The 21409-nt window shown below is 45.7% G+C and overlaps 1 protein-coding gene across 3 annotated transcripts in view; it reads right to left on the minus strand.

Annotated features, from left to right (window-relative positions):
• Nucleotides 1-4387: 4387 nt before the first annotated feature.
• GFRA2 (GDNF family receptor alpha 2) overlaps nucleotides 4388-21409 on the minus strand; it is a 71839-nt gene continuing 54817 nt past the window's right edge. For all 3 annotated transcript variants that reach the window (XM_088151998.1, XM_088151996.1, XM_088151997.1), the window contains exons 6-9: nucleotides 18843-18983; nucleotides 17893-18071; nucleotides 6360-6413; nucleotides 4388-5655 (exon numbers count right to left, since the gene is read on the minus strand). In XM_088151998.1, coding sequence (XP_088008124.1) covers nucleotides 5527-5655; nucleotides 6360-6413; nucleotides 17893-18071; nucleotides 18843-18983 — 503 coding nt within the window. In that variant the 3' untranslated portion in view covers nucleotides 4388-5526. The remainder of the gene's footprint in view (nucleotides 5656-6359; nucleotides 6414-17892; nucleotides 18072-18842; nucleotides 18984-21409) is intronic.

The raw sequence follows: 21409 nt of genomic DNA on the forward strand, positions 1-21409 counted from the left end.
AGAAATCAGAAATAAAATTCAAAACAACCTTTATAGGTTGAATAAATGGGCTAAAAGTAAAAGAACACAGTCTAAAAAACAAATGCAGTGTTTTTCACTTTGAAAACAAAAATTAAATGCCCAAGTATAGGGTGGCAGATCCCTGGTTTGCTAATGAAGATCTTGAGCCAGTTAATGATTTTAAACTCCATGACAGCCAGTAATACAATGGGGCTGCAAATTCAAGCAAGCAAGCAGACAAATGCAATCTTTGGCTTTGTCAATAGAAGTATAACTTCAAAATCATGGGAAGTAAACCTTCCACTCTATACTGCCTTGGTCTGGCCCCACCTCAAGTACCATGTCCAGCTCTGGAGATGGATGCACAGAAACTACAACAGGTTCAGAGAATGGCAGTGCGGGGTCTAAAAATAAAGTTGGGTATTCAATCTTGGGAGATACAATAGTCCTCTTCAAATACCTGAAAGGATGTCACATCAAAGAAAGTCAAAACCTGTTCTCACTCATCCCAGAGTACAGAACACAGATTGTGGATTTAATTTACAGGGAGGCAAATTCTGCTTGGGTGTTACAAAAACAGTGACCCCAAGATGAGGTGGATCCCCATTCAAGCGGGGGCTCAACACCCATCTGTCTGGGATGCTCTCACTTGGACTCTGCACTGAGGAGGGCCTCAGCAGCCTCTTCCAAATCCTTTATTCAGCAACCACAGACCCCCCCTTGGCTTCCTTCATGAACTACCCCAGTCATCGTTCTCCCCAAAGAGCTGCAAACAAGAGTAATTGCTGAAGAAGCTCTTCCTTTTCATCTTGTTATGGGCTGGAGCTCAGTTCCCTAAGGGTGGACAGTCCCTTGATCAGTTCAAAGGGGGTCACAGGGGTCCATCTCCTTGCGGTCAGTTGGAAGGGCAAAGGCACGCATTCAGATCAACCTTGGCAGAATTCAAGGTTAACAGTAGGGAGCCAGAGACTGACATGGTGCGATCATGCTGATAGCTGCAAAGGATGTGTGCAGGGTCTCTCAATCAGCTATTATACCTGATGGAAACCAAGCCTTGAAAACATACCAGAGCAGGCCCTCCTGGGCTACTGAGTGGCACTGCAAAATCCAGTCCAAATTCTAGAGATCGGCCCCGGTGGCACAGAGCAAAGCAAGTAGGATCTGCTGTGTGAAGTATTTCGACACGTTTTGCACAAGACAGCTGCCATTGCTAAGTGGAGAGAGACAGAATAAACGTCTCCTTTGTTTTCCTTTTTGCCTCATCTGTTGTGCAAGAACCTGGAAGACCATGCAGGTGGTCCTCTGGTCTGAAAACTTTGCTTTGAGGAGAGTGGATAGGCAGAGGGGGGTTCACAAGAGTTTGGGGTGTTTTTCTTTTCCTTTCCTGGCACCGTGACCTAAATCCTGTTTACATGACACAATCTCCCAGTCCCTTCTATCCAAGCTTCTGAAAAGGACAAGTGCATTTCTTCTGCCAGCAAATCTCAAATAAAAAGGTCTCCTGCCTACTGGCCATGCATTTGGGAAAGAGGGGTTGCTGAGGATCTTTTGACCAATGCAAGGAGTTTCCAGAGGACCCACAATAGCAAACAAAACTTGTTATCTTTGGCCTATATCACACCACCTCCTTGGCTGTGCTAGTAAGCCCCATTAAAACCCAACCTGTCACCCAACGTGTCTTTCAGAATATAACAATTCCCCCAAGCTTATGATCTCATTGCTCCTCTCAGCTGTAGAGAGCTCAGAGTCCCATTACTTCAAATGGAGGAAGACCAATGCACCAATCAATAGCTGCTTTCTCCAGGGAGACCTCCTTCCTGCATTTTCCCAGGAGGTCACAGTCAGAAAGGCTCAGTGAATGCAACACTAACTTTTCTTTGGCTTCTGGCCCTATTTTCCTTTGGCCAGTTCCAACCCTAAGATGCCCCTTGATCGTCCCCATTTGTTGCCTCGAAATGGTGGCGTCAAATGCATTTCTCCTTTCCTATCTCCCTTGGCAACCTCTACTGGAAACAGGCGAAAGACGACAATTATCATAAAGGAATCTGCAATAGGCAATTGTGTGAATGGTGCTTGTTTGCATGTGAGAATCTTTCCATTTCATTGTACCCATTTCCTTCCCCATGTAGAGTGGCAGCAGTTGAACATTTAAATCATATGTGTTGCTTGGTTCTTCCAGGCAGCCCACCCCCTTAGCCACCTTAGCCCATGGCTCCATTCTCAGGTTGCTTTGCATGTGACCCCCTTTGAACCCTGCAGCTGCCACTGCAGGATTTCACAGATGAGTATCATGGGGGGGGGGGGGGACTGTGTTCTGTCTTAGCTGCCCTTGACAGACCCACCTGAGGATGACAGAAGAGGTGGGCCTTGCAGAAAGTCATGTCCTTACAGCAGCCAGGAGCCCTTTCCTCATAGGAAGCATCTGTCATGCTCTGACTGGGAGTAGCCCAGACTACTCCCAGACTGGGAGTAGCCCAGACTACTACAGATCTAGGGTCTTCAACAGGTCCAGAGTCTCAAAGAAGCATCTGAGTGTGACAGAGCTGATCGGCAGGATGTCATTTAAGGTCCCGCTGCAGTCTAAGTCTATCCGTCTTCAATAAGCAATTACTGCAGGGCTTGGTGGCAGCATTTATTGGTGTTGCTGAATGGAAAGTCTACTGCTCTGTGGCAGTTTAAAATGTAAATATGGTAATTGGTTGCCTTGGAAAGGCTTTGGTTAATGATGAGAAATGGGAATTTTGCACAGTAAATGATGGAGGAAAGCACCTCCAGTCTAATAGTTTGAAATTCAGGCTGAAATTCTAGCCTGGTCTAGCAGAAGGTGGCATGGCCAGAACTTCTAAGGTCAAGGATGGGTGAATCCTCCAGGAATGGCTCCCATACTTGGCACTGAAAAGCCTTGCTCCATCAGACATTAGTCCCTCCTGTCCATCCCCCTGCTGCCTACTGTACAGACATCTGTTGTAGCTTCAGGCTGTTTCCCTTGGCGGTCTGGCCCACTTGCACCCGAGTACAGCTTCCTTCTGGACTCCTGACTCACCCTTTGTGCCTCATCACTGGTTCTCCTCCTCAGACTGCTCAAACATCTGGTTTTCTGTTTATGGTGTCTTTCATAATTGTTTGTGGCTTGGATCAATAAACCGAGTTCTGATGGAGATCTAAGAGATTTTCCCTTTACTATTTCCCACACTGGAGTTCTCCATGCTTGCATGAGAAGAAACGCACCTGTTTTAATTCTCTAATTCCTTTGGAATCAGAGTGCTGTCACGTTCTTTCCTTGTCTGCAGGGACGTAAACATGACAGAGACCGTTTAACTCAGCAATGGCATCAGCTGCTGCTTACCTGCAATGTGGGCCAAGCTGCACACTTTGAAGACGGGCAAGTGTGTCCACTACTGACACAAGATGGCTCCAAAAGGGTGGCCATGGAAATTAATAATTGGGTCAAAACTTCCTGAAAGGGCCCAACCAGTGAATTGCACGGCCGTGCAGGTTTGGGGCACTTCTAATACACGTTCAGGGCATCAGAAGCCCAATCCGTTCTTATGGCTGTGGTCATACTTCTAGCAATGCACTCCAGTGGCAACAGTTTGGCCCGAAAGAAATCTGCCGCAGATCCTTTGCTGCCGATGATCCGTGATGGGAAAAATATGAGCCGAGGAAAAAGCTGGTTTTCCTTTCTCCAGAGAGTCTCTTTGCCATCACAATCCATAAAGGGGGTGGCTGGGAATTTCTTCTCCTGTTTTCATCAGGGAGGACACGTGAAACATCACCAGCCCTTGGGAAGAGGAGAGCTTTCTAGGACTGGCTGTCTGAACACATTGAGCAGTCTGCTGTGGCGGATGGGGCACACTAGGCTTCTCCCCAGCAGCAGGTCCCTTTCCTTGCCCACTTTTGGCTTAGCACGACTCTCTGGCAATAAAGAGAGAGACCCTTGCTCTCAGTCAGAGGAGCCATGCTTTTCGGCCTTCTGTTCTGCTCTGCTCTTCTCTCCTTGGTCAGATTTCCTAGCCTGGAGACAAGCAACATGAAAGGAAGCCAGGGGTTTTCAAAGAATTCTGCAAAGGGATACAATGGCTATCCATGGCAGAGGAGTTGTTCTAGACAAAGAAGGCTGAAAACAATTCTGCTGCCAGGGGAGGAGTCTCCCAGCTCAAGCCCCTGGAGCTGGCACTGAAGATCGAGCCTGAGTCCTGACACCCCAGAGGCCTCTGTGCCCCACAGCCACGGCTGGGACGGGCCTACAGGGCTTCTCAAGGGCTCCCACGGCCTCAGCAGTTCTGCCCACTCAAGGCAGATCACCATCAAGGAGTCTGCCTGCGGCCGGGGCAGTCCAGTCTGCCCGGAAGGGCCAGTGAACACCACAGCACACGGTTTGCTTCTCCAAAAGCGTTTATTGGGTTATCTGCAAAGGGTTCCACTGCTCTCCGTTTGATCAACTCTCTTCACTGGCCGGGGGGCGGGAGGGGCTGCTTGGGGCTCCCTGCTGTAGTTATGCTTTAGAAAACTAAACTTTATAATGTTCATATTTCATGTTTTGTTCTTGTTATTTTCATACTTGAAAAAGCAATGAAAGGAAGCAGGAAAAAACATCAATAGATCTATCTGACAGGGCAGTGGACACAAAGGAGGCGGGGAAGAGAACACACAGAGGCTGCCCCGTCTGGCTGCTTCCACCCAAGGCGGAAGGGTGTTCCTGTTGTCCCAAGGATGCTATACTGGGACAACCTTTCAGTAGACGATGTGATCATTTTGTCAGACATTAAAATCCCAGAAAAGAAGGTGAGATGGACAGTAGAATCAGAAGAAACAGTGGAACAAGAAACTCCATCGGACCTGCTTACATACTCCTTGTTACATGAGGCATGACTCCAGCCAGCCAGCCCAGAAGGCCCAGCCCAGCCCCTTCAGTGCTCCTGCCTATGGGAGGCCACCAGCTTTATAAGCATCTCACCCACTTTCCATTTCCGTAAGGCGAAGTTCAGACACTTCTGTAAATCTTCTGAGTTTAAAGGAAACCAGACCTGAATTAGGACTTTTTCAAGCAGCAAAAAGGATTTGGGTGGTGACTTGGAGATGGGGAATGACTGCCCCTTGTCTAGCAGAGCAAAACCAGAGCAATGTGGGCTAAGCCTCTCCACACATTGCCTCCAGCTCCACTGGATTTTCTAGTTAATTCCAAGACATTACTTGGACTCCTTTTAAATGTTTGTTGTAACCTGGTGGAACCTCAGGCTATGCTTGGGACCCTTGGAAAGAGCAAAAACTTCAAAAGAAATGAGTCTGGATTCCCAGGCCAGGTACCTTTACTAAAGGCCTCCGCACTCAGCATGGCAATTCTTACACAGTGAACACTGTCTCACAGAAGCTTCTACAAGAGCTGTGGTGCCTCCTTGGGAGCAGTCTCCAGAAGGCAACAGCTGAGGGAGAGTTCTGGCAGGTGCTTGGATGGTCTATAGATGGAGGAGAGTTTGCATGGCCCTCTCCACACCCACTCATGGCAAGCCTTATTCCAGGTTCCTTCTATACTGCCATTTTCACAAGGAAGAAAAGGAGAGCAGAGAGGGTCCCTGTGAAGGAAAGTTGGTTGCCTGATCCCTTGGTGTCCACAAAAGTCTTCTGCTCTGGCATGAGAGCCGTGGTCAGTGAATTCTGCAAGAGAAAAAGCAAGCTTCAGCCTCAGGGCAAGCTTTCTTCCAGAAAAAGAGATTATGCCCTTCAGAGGTTGGCTTGGTTACTTTCATGCTTTTGTGCAACCCTGGGATGTGGGGGTGGGGGTGGGGGGAGAATCCCTGCTTCAAAACTTACCTGAACCATGAACTCACAGAACACCTTCTGCCCTGCCATTCTTCTACCTTTCAAGTAAGCCCCTTTAGGCAGATGCTTTCATGTATCTGGAGCCAGGTTTAGTTTCTGGCAGGGTCCCCTGCTAAAAGGGCTCCAGAAAGCAAAGGAACAGGAACATCTTTTGCTACCAGTGACCCAGTACAGTTTCTACCAGTCAGAATACATTGGTTGAGAGACTCTTAAGGCTGCTTCCATGCAATCAGCAAAAGGAACATAACTCTGGCCTTTTCTAAGGAGGGAGGAGATATTGGGTGGAAGTTGAGTGCTCAGGATGTTTGCTGACCTGTCATACTGTAGGGTTCTATTAGGCAATGACCTGAATATGGCCAAGAGCTGATGGCATCTGGCATGCTTGTGAAGTGCAGCAACCTCTTAGCAGGGGATGATCAGGCAAGTTCCACCCTCAGTTGTGCCTCTCTTTTACTGCACTGGGAGTCCTCACCTAAAGGATGCTAGTTGGAGATGTTATGGAGGTCTGGCATCAGTTTTCATAGATATCTGTCACCTACCTCTGAGAAGCAGAGACTTTGCTCTTTGGACTGGTTAATCTTCAGTCCATTTTCCTGTGGAGACAGAAAAAGACCTACATTTAGGAGGCGCTCAAGTGAGAGATTTCCCTCTCTCTTGAAAGAGTGTTCAATTATACTTGGTGGAAAGAGAAGATCACAAAGCTTATTCTGACAAAGAGCACACGTCCTGTGCAAAAAGGTATTAACATTGCTGCTTCTTAAAACAGCAACCAGGCCCAGATCTCAGCCTACTACCCAGCTGCACACCAGCTCTGGAGCCTCAAAAAAAAAAAAAAAAAAAAGGTCATCTGTTTTTGAACTTCTGGGGGATGGTATGGCACGTAAGGTTTACCCCGTTCGTCTCAGAGAAACTCTCACGACACGTGTGTTCAGCAAAGAAGTTTACTCAAGCGTAACGTAAATAAGTACAAAGCCAGGGTTGGTTTGGCAAATCTTACAATGTATTTTATAGCTATCCCGTCCCAGCACTTTGCCCCGTTGCTCGGTTACTGATTACCCGCAGTAATCCCCCCCTTGCCCAAATGGCAGATTCAGTCCGGTTCTTTTGTTTTCTTAATTGTTGTCTATGGGTTGTGTGGTTGTCTTTGTTGGGTTTTCCTGTTGCGCGCAAAGCCGGGAGTTCTCAATCACGCACTGATTGCTTCGCTTCCGAGCCGCTGCACTTCCTTTGTTTGCAGCGTCCGAGGGAAGCTGCGCTGATACAAAGTATCCACTTGCGGTTTTGAGTTAAGCGCCGCCCCCTGTTGCCAATCAGCAGAGCCTCCACTTGCGGTTTCACTTCCCCCTTTTCTCTGCTAGCGCCTGGGTGGTGAAATTGACTAGGTGAAGCTGAGCAGCGTGTTCGCTGTGCCGGGCCGTGCCGGCTGAATCTGACATGGCGAACTGAAGATGGCTTTGCAAAAGCAGAGCCGATGACCATGGCAAAGACCAAGGAACCAGTGAGTAGACCGGCTCCTTGGAACCTCTCCGGATAAGGAGAGGATGGGAGATTGATTGCCTACATGTGCTCCAGATGGTTGCTCCTCACAAGGAGACCACAGGACAGTGGTTTTCTGCAGGTTTGAGCACCAGGAGATGACAGGATTGGCCATCTTGCTCACAACTGCAGTGAAGCCTTTTAAAGGACACTAAGTTTGCAAACCTCACTTTCTAATCACTTTTGGAAATTGCTCATTAACTACCTTTAAGCTATTAGAGACCTTCAGAATGACAAGTTTAAAACACCAGGTAAGTCTGCCTTCAATCCTGAATGAAAGAAAATTTTAATCTGAAACAAACAGAAAAAAACTAAATAATATTTTGATCTTAGAAAGTTATAAACAGACTAAGGGTCCAGATAAAATTGGAATATTGAAACTTTTACAATAAGATTTTGGAATTAATTATAAAGAGCAAACAGCTTCTCATGGGAAATAGATTCTGTTTTGGTTTTTACAAGACATAGCAAAGATAAGCAATTTCATGATTTCAAAAACTGGAGACTAGAGGGGACTAAAGATTTTAGGTAGAGGAAAGTTTTACAAGCCCGCAAATGTTGCAAAATGTTCTAACCATAAAAATATTGAAGGAGACTTTTGAAGAATGGAATCAGAAAATAGTAGCCACAATATCAGTGATGTCAGTAATGATGTCTGCTTCTATGGACAGACTGTGTCCAAAAGATGTTATTGAAGAAATGACAGATGTAGAACAAATTTTAGCTGACAAGATAGAGATGGTATCAAAAGTGGATTTACAACTGACAGGCCAAGAGAATGACCTAGAAAAGGATGGTTCGATGGATCTACAAAAGAAACTGGCTGAGGTTTAAAAATTTAAAAGAGAAATAAATACAAATGACAAACCAAGAGAGTGACCTCAATCATTTTTTCCTATTAGTTTTACAAAAGAGGCTTGTTAAAACCTTGAAGAACTTTGTGCAATGGGACAAAGAAGAAATGAAGAGAAATTAAATCCTACTATAATATTTGAATGAACTAAAGATTAAGACTGTTAGACGTAAAAGGAAGAAATATAAAGCTGGTTTATTTGATCAAAGTTAAAACAAGATACATTGTTGCTTCTGGCAACCCTTTAATGACTTTCTGCTGACACCAGAGCTGAAAATATGTTTTTTGGATTTCTTTATATATAAGAGATGGGATATGGGATGAAGAGATAAATGTTTGTAACCTTAGAGTGGGTGAAGAGAATAATATTATATTCTTACCTTTCTCTTCTTTTTTTTCTTGCACTTTTTACTCCTTTCTATTCTCTGTCTTTATGTTTAGTTTGTATTAGATTTTAATATTATAATCAAAATTCTTAATAAAAATTACATATATCTAAAAAGAACTTAAAATGAACAGCAAAAAGCTAAATAAGATTTTGATTTAAGAAAGTTATAAATGGATTAAGGATCCAGATAAATTTGGAATACTGACTTCTACTATAAGATTTTGGAATTAACTATAAAAAATAAACAGCTTCTCATGAGAAAGACTTATTTTGACTATCCTGGCTATTGCAAGTCATAACAAAGATAAGTGATGATTTTAGAAACTGGACACTAGAGGGGACTAAAGATTTTAAGCACAAGAAAAAAAAATAGAAGCCTGTTTTTGATGTCAGTTAATACGGGGACTTACAAAATGACACAAAAAGTTATAACATCAGAAATATTAAAGGAGATCTTTGAAGAATGGAGCCAGAAATGTGTTGTTGTTGTTCAGTCGTTAAGTCGTGTCCAACTCTTCGTGACCCCATGAACCATATCGCACCAGGCCTTCCTGTCCTTCACTGACTCCCTGAGTTTGCTCAGTTTCATGCTCATTGCTTCAGTGATGCTATCTAACCATCTCATCCTCTTCCGTCCCCTTCTCCTTTTGCCTTCAATCTTTCCCAGCATCAGGGTCTTTTCCAAAGAGTCCTCTCTTCGCATTAGGTGACCAAAGTATCTGAGCTTGAGCTTCATTATCAGTCCTTCCAATGAGCAGTCAGGGTTGATTTCCTTTAAGATTGACTGGTTTGACCTCCTAGCAGTCCAGGGGACTCTTAAGAGTCTTCTCCAGCATCACAGTTCAAAGGCATCAATTCTTCGGCGCTCAGCCTTCTCTGTCCAGCTCTCACAGCCATACATTACTGCTGGAAAAACCATAGCTTTGATTATGCGGATCTTTGTCGGCAAGGTGACGTCTCTGCTTTTTAATATGCTGTCTAGGTTTGCCATAGCTTTCCTCCCAAGGAGCAAGCATCTTTTAATTTCATGGCTGCAGTCTCTGTCTGCAGTGATCTTGGAGCCCAAATAAATGAAATCTGTTCCTGCTTCCATTTCTACCCCTTCTATTTGCCAGGAATTAATGGGTCCAGCTGCCATGATCTTAGTTTTTTTAATGTTGAGTTTCAAGCCAGCTTTTGCACTCTCCTCTTTCAAGAGGAGGCTCTTTAGTTCTCATCAAGAGGCTCTTTAGTTCTTCTTTACTTTCTCCCATTCAGGTGGTATCGTCTGCATATCTAAGGCTGTTGATGTTTCTCCTTGCAATCTTAATTCCAGCTTGTGATTCTTCCAGCCTGGCATTTCTCATGATCTACTCTGCACGTAAGTTAAATAAGCAGGGTGACAGTATACAGCCTTGCACTTCTTTCCCTATTTTGAACCAATCAGTTGTTCCATGATCGATTCTAACTGTTGCTTCTTGGCCCACATACAGATTTCTCAGGAGACAGGTTAGGTGGTCTGGTACTCCCATCGCTTTAAGAATTTGCCAGTTTGTTGTGATCCACACAATCAAAGGCCTTTGCATATTCAATGAAGCAGAAGTAGATGTTTTTCTGGAACTCTCGTGCTTTCTCCATGATCCAGCGAATGTTGGCAATTTGATTTCTAGTTCCTCTGCCTCTTCAAAACCCAGCTTGTATATCTGGTAGTTCTTGGTTCACATACTGCTGAAGCCTAGCTTGTAGGATTTTGAGCATAACCTTGCTAGCATGTGAAATGAGCGCAATTGTGTGATAGTTTGAGCATTCTTTGGCATTGCCCTTCTTTGGAATTGGAACATAAACCGACCTTTTCCAATCCTGTGCCCACTGTTGCATTTTCCAAACTCGCTGGCATATTGAGCCAGCACTTGAACAGCATCATTTTTTAGTATTTTAAATAACTCAGCTGGAATACTGTCATCTCCACTAGCTTTGTTGTTAGTAATGCTTCCTAAGGCCCACTTGACTTCACTCTCTAGGATGTTCGGCTCAAGGTCAGTGACCACACCAGCATGGACATCGGGGACATTAAGATCTTTCCTGTATAGTTCTTCTGTGTATTCTTGCCACCTCTTCTTAATCTCTTCTGCTTTTGTTAGGTCCCTGCCTTTTTTGTCCTTTATCATGCCCATCTTTGCACTAAACGTTCCTTTGATATCTCCAATTTTCTCGAAGAGATCTCTAGTCTTCCCCATTCTGTTGTTTTCCTCAATTTCTTTGCATTGTTCATTTAAGAAGGCCTTCTTATCTCTCCTGGCTATTCTCTGGAAATCTGCATTCAGTTGCCTATATCTTTCCCTTTCACCCTTGCTTTTCACATTCCTTCTTTCCACAGCTATTTGTAAAGCCTCATCAGACAGCCATTTTGCTTTCTTGCATTTCTTTTTCTTCGGGATGATTTTAGTTGCTGCCTCCTGTACAATGTTACAGACCTCTGTCCATAGTTCTTCAGGCGCTCTGTCTACCAAATCTAATCCTCAAAATCTATTCATCACCTTCACTGTGTACTCACAAGGAATATGATCTAAGTCATACCTGAGTGGTCTAGTGGTTTTCCCTACATTCTTCAATTTAAGCCTAAATTTTGCAGTAAGAAGCTCATGATCTGAGCCACAGTCAGCTCCTGGTCTTGTTTTTGCTGTCTGTATAGAGCTTCTCCATCTTTGGCTGCAAAGTATATAATCAATCTGGTTTCGGTATTGACCATCTGGTGATGTCCATGTGTAGAGTCGTCTCTTGTGTTGTTGGAAAAGAGTGTTTGCTATGACCAGCTTGTTCTCTTGACAGAACTCTATTAGCCTTTGCCCTGCTTCATTTTGTGCTCCAAGGCCAAGCTTGCCTGTTATTCCGATTACTCCTTGACTTCCTACTTTAGCATTCCAATCCCCTATGATGAAAAGGACATCTTTTTTTGGTACTAGTTCTAGAAGGTGTTGTAGGTCTTCATAGAAGCGGTCAACTTCAACTTCTTCGGCATCAGTGGTTGGGGCATAGACTTGGATGACTGTGATGTTGAATGGTTTGCCTTGGATTCGCACTGAGATCATTCTGTCGTTTTTGAGGTTGTAACCCATTACTGCCTTTCCCACTCTCTTACTGACTATGAGTGTTACTCCATTTCTTCTAAGGGTTTCTTGCCCACAGTAGTAGATATAATGGTCACCTGAATTAAATTCACTCATTCCTGTCCATTTCAATTCGCTGATTCCTAAGATGCCGACGTTCAATCTTGTCATCTCATGTTTGACCACATCCAGCTTGCCTTGGTTCATATATCTTACATTCCAGGTATCTATACAATATTGTTCTTTACAGCATCGGACCTTCTTTTCGCTTCCAGATACATCCACAGCTGAACGTCCTTTCGGCTTTGGCCCAGCCGCTTCACTCTTTCTGGAGCTACTTGGAATTGCCCTCCGCTCTTCCCCAGTAGCATATTGGACACCTTCCGACCTGAGGGGCTCATCTTCCGGCGTCATATCTTTTAGCCTTTTGACATTGTCCATGGGATTTTCTTGGCAAGGATCCTGGAGTGGGTTGCCATTTCCTTCTCCAGTGGACCACATTTTGTCAGAACTCTCTGTCATGACCTGTCCGTCTTGGGTGGCCCTGCACGGTATAGCTCATGGCTTCACTGAGTTACGCAAGCCCCTTCACCACGACAAGGCAGTGATCCATGAAGGGGAGCCAGAAATTAGTAACTACAATATCAACAATGTCAATAATGATGTCTGTTTCTATGGATAGACTATGTCTAAAAGGTGTTAATGAAGGAATGACAGATGTGGAACAAATTTTATCTGACAAGACAGAGAAAGTATCGAAAGTGGAACTACAAATGACAGGTCAAGATAATAATTTGGAAAAGATGCTTTACTTGATATACAAAAGAAACTGGCTGAATTTTAAAAATTAAAAGGGAAATACAAATGATAAACCAAGACAATGACCGGGAAAATGTTTTCTTATTGGATTAACAAAAGAGGCTTGTTAAAACCTTGAAGAAATCTGTGAGATGGGATAAATAAGAATTTAAGAGAAATGAAATCCTATGACAATATTTGATTGAATTAAAGAGTAAGACTGTTAGAAGTAAAAGAAAGAAATATTAAGTTGGTTTATTTGATCAAAGTTAAAATAAGACTTTATTTTGCAATGTTCTGGCAACGCTTATGGAGTTTTTGCTGACACAGGATTGAGATTGATGTCCTATGGATTTACTTATAGATAAGGGATAGGATATGGGATTAAGAGATATCTGCTTGTAACCTTATAGGGGGTGAAGAGCTATTAAATTTGTTTGTACTTGTTGTGATGAAGATTGGAAGTCACTTTTTTATATATTTTTCTTTTTATTATATTCTTTCTTCTCTTTTTCTTTTCTTTTTTCCTGCACTTTTTATTCTTTCTTTCTTTATTCTTTTATTTTTTATTATCTTCTCTTTCTCTAAGTTTAGTTTGTATTAGTTTTTACTATTGTAATTAAAATTCTTAGTAAAAATTATATTTTAAAAAAAAGGAGCCAAAGGAGAAAATGTCACATGGAAATATTTCCCATGCATTTCCTGTGCCTTTTCTGTGATTGCCCCATTCCCTGGACCAACCTCCCCCCCAGTATATGATAGGCCTCAACTCTGTTTGGCTTTAGCAAAGCAGGTAAGACTGCCTTTTCCCCCAGGCACTGAGTCCTCTTTTGGTTGTTTTGCTATGGTGCTTGGTTGCTATTTTTGTATTTTGCATTTACAGTATGTATTGTATATGCTTTAATGTTGGGGGGTTAGTTTATTTTGTTTTGTTTGTTGTATGCCACCCACAGTCACACTGTTTGAGTTGGGCAGTCTTATAAATCTAGTTAATAAATAAATCATAAACTTCCCATCACTTTATTTATTTAGATAAATTTATTTATCTACAGCCACCCATCTCCTACAATGATTCTAGATGGCTCACAACAAGCAATAAAAACAGGATAAAAACAAAACCACTTTCCCCCCAGGCACCAGACCAACAGCCTCCCAGCTCCGTCCCCATCCTTGCCCAACAGCAACCACGGTGGGCAAACCTTGTCAATGAAGGCCGTCCCAAGGTCCCACTGTGAGAAGGGGTCATTTTCCGTTGCCCACCCTTTCCGCTCCTGGGGAGTCATGTGTCATCTCACAAGAAAAGGAACCAAACCTCCCCTTCTTCATCTGGCTTTTGAACGTATTTGACGTAAGTTCTTCATGTACATCCCAAACATGTAACTAGGTTTACGTACACATACTGAATTTGCTCCTATACTTGACATTGCCTTCAATTTCCCTCCCTCTGCAATAGATTTTCAGCTATAAACTCCTTGGGGCGCCACAGATATAAAATACTCTCTGGGGATACACTTGACCCACAGAATGTACTACCATACACAATCGAGGGGGATCAAAACAGTCCCACAAGTCCAGCGGAGAATCTGGACTGCTTTGAAATGCAAGAAACTTAAACTATCAAATCAGTCTAAGGTTTGGGGGAGCTGATGCAGCTAGACATTTCATTCAAGGAAAATCAATTAAAGGAATTAATTTTTTATATTCAGGACAAAGCTTGAGGAATCAGAAATGTGCCACAACATTGTATATGGTTAGCAGAATTCATTAGCTTTTTGTTGATTCTTCCAGCTGTCAGAAAGAGGTAAATACAGAATACTTACGAATTAACTGAAAATTACTTCAATTCTAAACTTTAAAAGGAGTTGTGACCACCATTAGCCAGCAACAGGGCAGGTATTTTTTGCATAGTAATTTCTTAGGGAGAAGATCAGACAGAGCCTGGGATCTGCCTTTGTATAGTAGTTGCACACCCATGACGATCAGCTGTTTGGCTTGAAGTGCAAGAGGAACAGATGCAAGAGTTGCAGTGCATCAGAGACCTCACTGGTGTGTCACCAAGTTAGACATGCACGCACACACACACCATCTTGATGGCTAGCACATTGGGGTGCAAAACTTTCAGAAGAGCTTGAGTAGATGTGGATATGTGGCAACCTTTCCAGTAGGCCCCTCATCTCTCCTTCCCTCCCTCCCTCCCTCCCTCCCTTCCCTGATGGCCATGCTTCTTACCCCACTCCACAACCCATGCTTCTCTGCAGAATCCTTCTAAGCTTCTCCCTCTTTCTCCTCGGAGAAGTGCAGCAGACTACTGAGCTCCCCCACGGAGGGAGCCAGGAGGGCTATATCCATGGAGGGAGGCAGCATGCTGAGAATTCACAGACTGCTGGCAGAGTGGAAGGAGAAGCCAGCACCGGTACCAGTTTAAATGCCTCCGATGGATCCACCACTTGTGGCAAATCAAAAGCAAAGGATACCATGGCTAAAGCATCCCTGCGCTGCTTCTGAGCCACGCAAGAGGGAAAACCATTGGGGGGGTGGGGGGCTTGGTGAGTCTGGCATTCCCTATTTCCTCTTCAGAAGAACTCTCTAGCAAAACAAGGAGTCTTTTCATGATCACCAAGTTGGAGATTCTTTGCGGCCAGGACTTTGGGTGTAAATGCCTTCACTGTGTTTGCAAAGCATCTTCGAACAGAAATCACTGAGCAGGGAGAGAACGACCAGATATGAACAAGTTCCCTACAGAATTCAACTGGTGAATCAAATGCAAGGACCTTCTGAAGTATGAAATCAGTAAGTAAGTAAGGAGCAAACAGAACGTCAAAAACATGTCTTTTCTCCTTCATTTGGAGAAGGTCTTCTGTTTCCCCAAAGCAGATGGGATAGTCTTCAGACCCCCACAAGTCACTGTCAATAAGAAAACCGTGCTCTTTTCCAGATAACGTGGGATGCTCCAGGTCAATGAATCTTCTGCTTAACGCAGTGCCGTGTTATCTGGGGAGGAGGAGTTCAACTGGAAAGCCTTGGAGCTCTCATCCCTTGCAGTGCCAGCAACTCAGCCTGGATCACATGGCTCCCAGCTGGCAGAACCAAGCCTTCTTGAAACTCAGGGAGACCATTCCCTTTCTCTTCCCCTTCTGCTCACGTGCCCTACTCACCCTCGGAGCCTGGCTCCCACAAGTTGATGCTGGGCTGTCATTGTGCAAAGGCTGCCGAAGGGCACCAGACAGTTCCCGATTTTCATCACAGACTTGCAGTTTTACAGCCCTGACCTGGGACAACAGCAAGGCTGGCAGCAGGTTGCTTAAGCGCCTTTTCGCTCTGCGGTGCTTTACACCATGCAGTGGTCAGACGCATCAGCAGAAGGATTAAGTGTGAAAGGGTCATCCTTTTCTCTCACCTGCTCGATTGCCAGATTTGAAGAAAAAGAATATTGTACATGCCTTGCACTTCCTTTCTCAAATATATGCCTTGAGAAGAGGGAAGAAATGAAAAGGAGTGTCTGGAATTGGAAAGGAATAATCCATCTGGGCTAGAGTAGCCAGACACAAAAGCTTCTGTGTGTGGCACAGAATCAGGTCCAGGGTGCAAAGGCACAAGTGAGCATCTCCCTTTCGGGAGCACGAGACCAGCATGGAGCAGCTTTAGCTCAGCCACGCTGGTTTCCCACCAGGAGAAATACAACTTCCGCAGGGCCTTATTCACTGCTGGGCCATTAAAGGGAGGGCCGTGGTGCCCTTCAGCTTCCACGCTCACAGCAGGCACTTGGATTTGGCCTCAGAGTTCCAAAAAAGGAGCAGCAGCAGCAGCAGCTCCTCTGGCTCCACAACCGTAAGGAGCACAGTTTGTGCGTCTGTGTGCGCGCACACGCGTGCACATGCATGCACCCTAAACCATGTGCCACGCTCCTTTCCCTGAAGGTTTTCCCCATCCGCAGGGATGGACACATGGAAAAAGGCAATCTCGTCTTTCTACTGAATCAGCAAAGAAAGAGGACGCTGGGTCACTGGGGAAGGGGGAGGGGAGGCTGGGCAGCCCTGAGCCAGTCCTGGTCGGGGGCTGATAGAAGGAGACTTCGCTTGACCAAGCTGGAAAGACCCATCTGGCAACCAGGCAGTTTCCTTTTTCTGTGGTCATAACCAAGACAGACATCAAGCAACTCAGCTCACTGGCAAAAATTGATAGAACAGCCCTCCTTCCCCACCCCCTGCAAGTTAGGAGGGACCAGCGCAGTCACGGAACCTGGTGGAAGTGCCTGCAAGAGCCCGGTGACGTCTCTGATGCACTGCAACTCTTGCATGAAATTGAGCTCCTGACTGTCTCCTACAGAGGTAACGAGGAACATAAGATGTAATTTCTCAGGCATGCCAGATCTAATTAGAGGCTGCCCAAGGGTGACACGGCTGCCTTCACATGTGCTCACTGAATGGAGGAGAGGCAGTGTGCAGCAACAGATCCTAGTTGAGCAGAGAGGGGGAGAGCACCTCTCCAGAGGGCCCTATGAAAGGGCAGCAGGGGCATATGTCTTGGCACAGTTCCTCCCCAGCTGGCAAAAGGCGTTTTGTGCCTTGACTCAGGGCTCTTCTGAACACCCCCCTCCTGGGACCAAGGCTTGGTTATCCCTCCACCCCTCCTGCACTTCCTGCATCTGAAAAACCCTTCCTGTGCTGCAGCCAGCATCATTTCTTTGGTGTGACTGAGATCTGTCCTGCCACATCACACTCCTATTCAGCTTGAGCTCCCCTACAGTACCACTGTCTCTTTCACCAAGGCCAGTACCAGCTGTCCTATGTGTGTGCAACTGATTTTTCCTACCTAAATGCACAATTTTAATCCATCCCTTCTGAAATTCATTCTGTCTGTCAGTCAAAACTGACATCTGGATTTCTGTTTGCCTTCTAAAATATTAGTGGCCTGCCTATCTTTGGGTCATTTGCCTCTAATTTTTGTCTCAATTGCTTATGAACAGGCAGAACTTCTTGCTTCTCCTCTGACCATTGAGAATCTTCTCTGGATTTTCTCTGTCAACCAGTTATAAATCCAAATGCGCCTAGGACATCATCTAGCCATAGCTGTCAACCAGCTTGACAAACAAATTCAACTTGTTGAAATCAAGCTAGGCCCATTGCTAGCATCCCTGTTATCTCCTAAGCCAAGTGTTTCCTGTAGTCTGATTTGTTTCTTAAGAAACACCTTTGGTTCTTAGTGATACCTACCTTCTGTCCTAATGTTCACAGATTGTCTAATGATCTCCTACAGAACATTTTTAGGATTCAATAGCTGTCATAGTCAGAGTTAAATCTCATCTAGGCCATGGAAGTTGGCATTGCAAACCCATAATTTTCTGAGTAAGAATTCCTGTGCCTTCCATGGATTATTTCACAGACTCAGAGGAGAACCTGCAATGGCCTTACCTCAGCAGAGGTGCATGGGGTGATCATGCTTGTGTTGCAGACAACGCTACTGTCATTCATGTCATATGGCGAAGAGCAGCCCTTTCCTGTCGTAGGAGGCAGGGTGAGGAGTGGCAGCGGAAGGGACTTGGAAGAGAAGGTCAAGCCTGTGCCGTTGCCGAAGGCTTGAATAGCATTTCCTGAGTGGGAGGGAAAAGAGAGGTGGACAAGAGAACAGTCTCTCTCCCCAGTGAAGAGCCCTTGTCAGGCGATTCACCCAGCCGGGATCCTTGAGCAAAGCGAGCAGAGTCGCGTGTCTTCCACTGCTAGCTTGGCTTTCTGACGCCTTCAGCCGCCACTGCCACCACCACCCACTGCTCGTGCACACTTTCATCCTTTAGCTGTTCTTCCCATGCAGCGTGCTTTGCGCCTTCCACAGCCATCGAGGGCAGATTTGCCAGATCAGTGGATCTGCCGAGCACCACCAAATGATCGGAAGCCAAGGGGCAGCTGGGAATAAGCAGGGCAACCAATAACTACGGGAACTGGCTCCACTCCCAGAACCATAATGGCGCCCGGGCCCTCTGGCTCTTCAGCCCATTTGTAAACAAGCGAGAGCTGCTCATTTGTACCCCGCGCTCCCTGAGCCTCCTGTTGCAAAGTGCCGGGGTGAGGCAGAGGCCCATCGGGGAGGGGGTCAGGCCATCCCACCCTCGGGCAGGGTCATGCTTGTGCTCCCCAGGCCATCACATGCAGCCCAAACGCATCTGTCCATTTCGAGAGAATGGGGGTGCTTGCTAAAGACCATGGTCCTCCTGAACCTGAGGCAACTCCGCTGCCCCACAGAAGGGTTCCCAGTAGGGTGTGAAGGAGCATGCCAAGGATGGCCAAATGTCCATGGGAAGGGTGCAGAGACACTCCCCCTCTCCCTCCTATGAGGAAAGGGGCCTGGAATCCACCGGGAGGCTTACGGAGACAAGGGTTTTCAGTGAAGTCCTTCAGGAATTTCTCACATTCCTCCTCCATGTTGCCGCTCCCTCGGCAGGAGCACCATGGGGAGACCACCAGGCTGCTGAAGCTTGCATCCACGTAGTTGGGGGTCATGTCCAAACCTGTCCCAGAAGGAGGAGCACAGGTCATGAGACTGCTGAGAAGAGGGGTCTCATGTGCCAACCCCTTGCGGCTGTGAGATGGGCGATTGCACCGGTCGTATAAAGACAGACAGACAAACAGACGTTTCTTGGTGGGGCTTTCCCTCACAAGGCCAGGAGGCTCTTGATTGATCCCACTTCACCCTGAAGCTGCAGACCTATTTCCGGGCAAAGGATAGCAGGGACCACACAGCCGCCTGCAGAATCTGGGGAGACCGGCTTCCTCCAGAGCCATTCCTTCCTTTGGATGGCCCCCTCTGGCTCCCTCACAAGCCTCAGACCCTCTTGATACCTGAATCTTGATGTCTGAATTGTTTTCATAAACAATTTCTTGGTCTGAGCTCAAACCTCGTTTATCTGATTGTTGCCTTGACAACGGATTTTCCCTCTGTCCTACAAGACCTGAAGTACCCCACAAAGCAGGGGTCTAGGGCTCGACCTCTCCCCTCCCACCAACACCAGTTGGAATCAGCTTCAGAAGAAGGAGAACCATGGGAAGACAGTGCCCCCATTCCTGGTCCCCTACATCCCATAGGATTCCATAGTTGATGGTATTGAAGCCCATGGAGAGAGCAAGGAGTGCCAGGATGGACACACTACCCCCATCCTGAGCTCACTGCAGGTCACTGACAAGAGCTGTATCTCAGTCTGAATCCTGACTGAAAAGGGTCTGGATAATCTGCTTCCTCCAGGGCCCTCTGAAGCTGGAGGCTGACCATCTTCTCAGCAACCTTCCCTTAAAAGGGAAAATTGGTGACTGGATGAACATTGTCCAGATTGGCTGAATCCAGGGATATTCTCTTAAAAAGGGGCCACACCACTGTGACTGAGGCACAGTGTTGTGCTCTTATCTGGAATGAGCTTGAACTGTTAGTCCCAAAGAAGTGGACAGGGTCCTCAGAGCTGTACGTATGGCTACCTATGTATTAGATCCAGGCCCCTCCTGGTTGGTTAAAGTCTCCAAGGAAGGGGCATGTGAGTGGATCCATGCAGTGGTAAATGTCTGCTTGAGAGAAGAGTGGTTCTGCTGGCTCTGAAAAAGGCAGCAGTTCAGCCAATTTGAGGTCCAGTATCATCAGTATGCTGATGACACTCAACTATAACTTTCGACCCCAGGCCAGTCAAGTGAGGCTACACGTGCCTGGATGTGGAAGAACCATTTCTAGCTCAATCCTACCAAGACTAAGTGGCTGCCACCTTGGTCCAGGGACATTTCAATAACCTTGGATAGGTTGCACTTCCCCATTCAAGGGTGGTGCACAATCTGAGGGTCTACTTGGACCCACAGCTCCTGTTCCATGAGCAGGTAGCAGCTGTAGCCAAGTGTAATGGAGGGCTGTCTGTGGGTGGTTGTTAGTTGTGTATTTGTGCCCTGAAAAGAGGATTGCAACAGAGGATCTCCAAGGTACCTACAATTCTGTAGTATTTGTCATTCAACTGACAATTCATTCCATTTAAAGTGAACCTTCTGGTGCTCTTCACAGCCCTGAACAATTTGTTATCCTCCACAATTTCCTTAAATAACGTTGGCTTCCTTAAGCACCAAGTCCAACTGGAGGGAAAAGTTACATATTTTCATTGTTCTCTGAGAACCCTAACCCATTCCTGATGCCCAAAAGACAGTCCGCTACACCTCAGACCATATATGCAACATACTAGTTTTGGAGATGCCATGGCTGTCAAACAAGTTCAGAAATAAACTATGGACCGTGTTGCCTTTAGGATGGGGTTGGCAAAATTAAAAGGTGGGGCTGCAACCTGGCTTTTCCATCTTCTAGAGAATCGGAGGCTGTGATAACAGGAAGAGGGCACCTGAAATTTTCAGTGCATTTTTTCACATTTGGCTTTTGGAAGGTGAAGTAAACTTAACACCCCAAATACAAAAAACCCCCTACCCAAATCACAATACCAAATCATTCCACAAAATGACCAAATGTTTGCAGTGTCCTTTTGGGCCACCTTTCATGGAGGGGGAGGTTAGAAGGGTGGATATGGAAATGGTTTGCCTCCCATCAGCTTGGGCCACTGAAAAACTGCTGATTTCAGGGTCTTAGGGGGCACACATGCATTAGGAGCTCTAGAAAGGGATCTTTCTCCTGATAGATTTCCTGAAAACTCAAGAGGATTTTGTAGTTGTGCAAGAGTCACACTTAGGAAAAAGGGCATCCGGAAGGTTGCGCCTCAGACCTTGTGTTCCAGGCTGCTGGCCTGAAGAACACCCCAGTCCTTCTCCTTCCAGCCAAGGCTGCCTCTCTGTTCCTCACCCACCAACCCCAGGCCTTTTCCCATCAGGACCTACCTGTGATGGAATCCTCCAAGCCTGGGAACAAAATTGGACATTTCCAATTGGACAATACTGCAGAACAAGAACAAACCGACATTTTTGT

This window comes from Python bivittatus, unplaced genomic scaffold (genome assembly GCF_059951505.1).
Source record: "Python bivittatus isolate LINGU-HERP-01145 unplaced genomic scaffold, Pbiv_v1 ctg000680_np1212, whole genome shotgun sequence".
Classification (NCBI taxonomy): Eukaryota; Metazoa; Chordata; class Lepidosauria; order Squamata; family Pythonidae; genus Python; species Python bivittatus.